Below are 2,500 nucleotides of genomic sequence, written 5' to 3'. Positions count from 1 at the left end.
TCTAGGGCAGGACACTCTAGCCACGAGGACTGTACAATTTGGGAGGACTTTTACCCATCAATTTAGCGCCACCTGGTGGTCACCAGTTTAGGCTTTGAGTGCCAATTCTCCCATTATAAAGAAAGAAAGAAAATTTGTAATTCTATTATGCATGTAATGTGCATGATGTCCTGCACCTGTACACCAGATTAGAGGAATCTGATCTCAGGTCAGAATGGGTTAATCAGACCAGTGTGTGTGTGTCCAGTGGAAACCTCGTATGAATCTGATCTCAGGTCAGAATGGGTTAATCAGACCAGTGTGTGTCCAGTGGAAACCTCGTATGAATCTGATCTCAGGTCAGAATGGGTTAATCAGACCAGTGTGTTGTCCAGTGGAAACCTCGTATGAATCTGATCTCAGGTCAGAATGGGTTTTAATCAGACCAGTGTGTGTCCCAGTTGAAACCTCGTATGAATCTGATCTCAGGTCAGAATGGGTTAAAACTGTTTCATGGTTTCACGTCTAATTGGCTTCCATCTCCCCCCCCCCCCCCCCCCCCTCCCCCGCCAGGTGATCATCTACCAGGGGGGTCAGGTGTTCAGCCTGGCCAATCAGCTGTCGGGAAGGGTGGGATTCGTGTCCACCATGCCCCACCCTAGCTCCGCCTCCATCGTCATCAACAACACCCAGCTGAGCGACACGGGGACCTATCAGTGTCTGGTCAACAACCTGCCCGACCGCGGGGGGCGGAGCATCGGCGTCATAGGGCTGACCGTCCTGGGTGAGGCGCGCACGCACGCACGCACGCACGTACACGCACACGCACGCACGCACGTACACGCACACGCACGCACGCACGTACACGCACACGCACGCACGCACGCACGCACGCACGTACACGCACACGCACGCACGCACGCACGCACGCACGCACGCACGCACGCACGTACGCGCACGCGCACGCACGCACGCACGCACGCACGCACGCACGCACGCCCACGCACGCACTAAGGCTGTCCCCCCGAACATTCAGGGTTCGAATTTTCGCTCGTTAGGGTTGGCACTCGGATGTTAATTTATGGCCTTTAACCTTTTTTTTTTTTTTTTTTTAATTATTATATATTTTTATTATTATATATATATATATATTTCTTTTTACTCAGAAATATATCTCGGCGAGAATGCGATATGCATCATAAGAGTACTATGTTCATTCATGTTGTGTTTACACCACTTGGTTCACACAGGTGTGATTTTTATGGAATGATGAGCTCGCATCAGCGACGTATGCTGACCATTTGGTTGCCCTACTAGGATATAGGATATAGGATATTTGTGTCAGGCAGATATAAAAATAAACATAAATAAATTATTATCAGATACATACTACACACTGAATGAAAGCCCTAAATGTCTACTTTTAGGGAGGAAAACAAATACATATTGATCCCATGTACATTTTGTCATAATTGGCTATTGAATGCAGCTTGCGCCCACCAGAGAGAACTTTAGAGAAGGCATGTACCTGAACAACTATTATTCACAAAATAAGGCCTATAGCCTTACTATATACCGTATGGAACAGAAGACTCTCTGCTTTCATAAGAAAAAAAAACTAATACTGTAATAATAATAAAAACCACACCCCTGTGAAGTGAGCAGTGCAATGTTGTGAAGTGAGCAGTGCAACATTGCACTGCTCACTTCACAGGGGTGTGATTTTATATTATTATTACAGTATCAGTTTGCAGGCAAAACCAGGTGTTAGAAAAAGGTCAATATCTCCAGAATGGAAGATGGTACAACCATGATTTTTGTTTTAAATTGAAGTGGACAAGTTAGGCTTTCTTTTGATGTATCACAGAATACCCCAGCACACTAAGTGTTAACCCATTCTGACCTGAGATCAGATTCATACGAGGTTTCCGCCGGACACACACTGGTCTGATTAACCCAATCTGACCTGAGATCAGATTCTAAAAATGTCAGTCGTTCTTCGATTTTATTCAAAAATAGCAGACCTACAAGCTCGTATCGCGCCACTCGGTGGCGCGATATGAGCTTGTAGATCTGCTATTTTTCAATAGCTAAAGCATAACATGATGCTGACACCAAAATGGGTGCCCGGTCAGAATGGGTTAAGCACCTTGGTAAGGAATGCCTCTTCCAGACTGTGGTCAAATGTACGTGATGCCTCTTCCAAAATGGTCACTTCTCTACTGTCCTCATCAACAACAACAATATCTGGTGTATTAGCTGTGACATCTGAAAAGGCATCATTTTCATTATTGTGCATGAACATGGCAGTTGAAACACGTGAGTGCTTATACATTTTGGCAGATGATGAAACATATGAATTTATGTCCTTAGCTTAACACACACACATATTATGGCGATTCGTAGAGGCTTTTGGCGGTGGCAATAAGAATAACCATGGACATCCCCCCCTCCCCCCCCCCCCCCCCCTCTGCCCCCCAGTGCCCCCCTCGCTGCCAGCCTGTGCCATCCAGGGCGCTCT

The 2,500-nt window shown here is 46.3% G+C and overlaps 1 protein-coding gene across 1 annotated transcript in view; it reads left to right on the top strand.

Annotated features, from left to right (window-relative positions):
- igsf11 (immunoglobulin superfamily member 11) overlaps positions 1–2,500 on the top strand; it is a gene marked incomplete at its 3' end in the record, with an annotated part of 17,598 nt that overhangs the window by 6,179 nt on the left and 8,919 nt on the right. The window contains exons 2-3 of the mRNA XM_083773015.1: positions 553–763; positions 2,461–2,500. The exon at positions 2,461–2,500 is cut by the window's right edge and continues 116 nt beyond it. Coding sequence (XP_083629141.1) covers positions 553–763; positions 2,461–2,500 — 251 coding nt within the window. The remainder of the gene's footprint in view (positions 1–552; positions 764–2,460) is intronic.

This window comes from Protomyctophum parallelum, assembly GCF_964188405.1.
Source record: "Protomyctophum parallelum genome assembly, chromosome: 9".
NCBI lineage: Eukaryota > Metazoa > Chordata > Actinopteri > Myctophiformes > Myctophidae > Protomyctophum > Protomyctophum parallelum.
The sequence above is the reverse complement of the archived record's forward strand: the minus strand, read 5'-3'. Positions and strand labels throughout refer to the sequence as shown.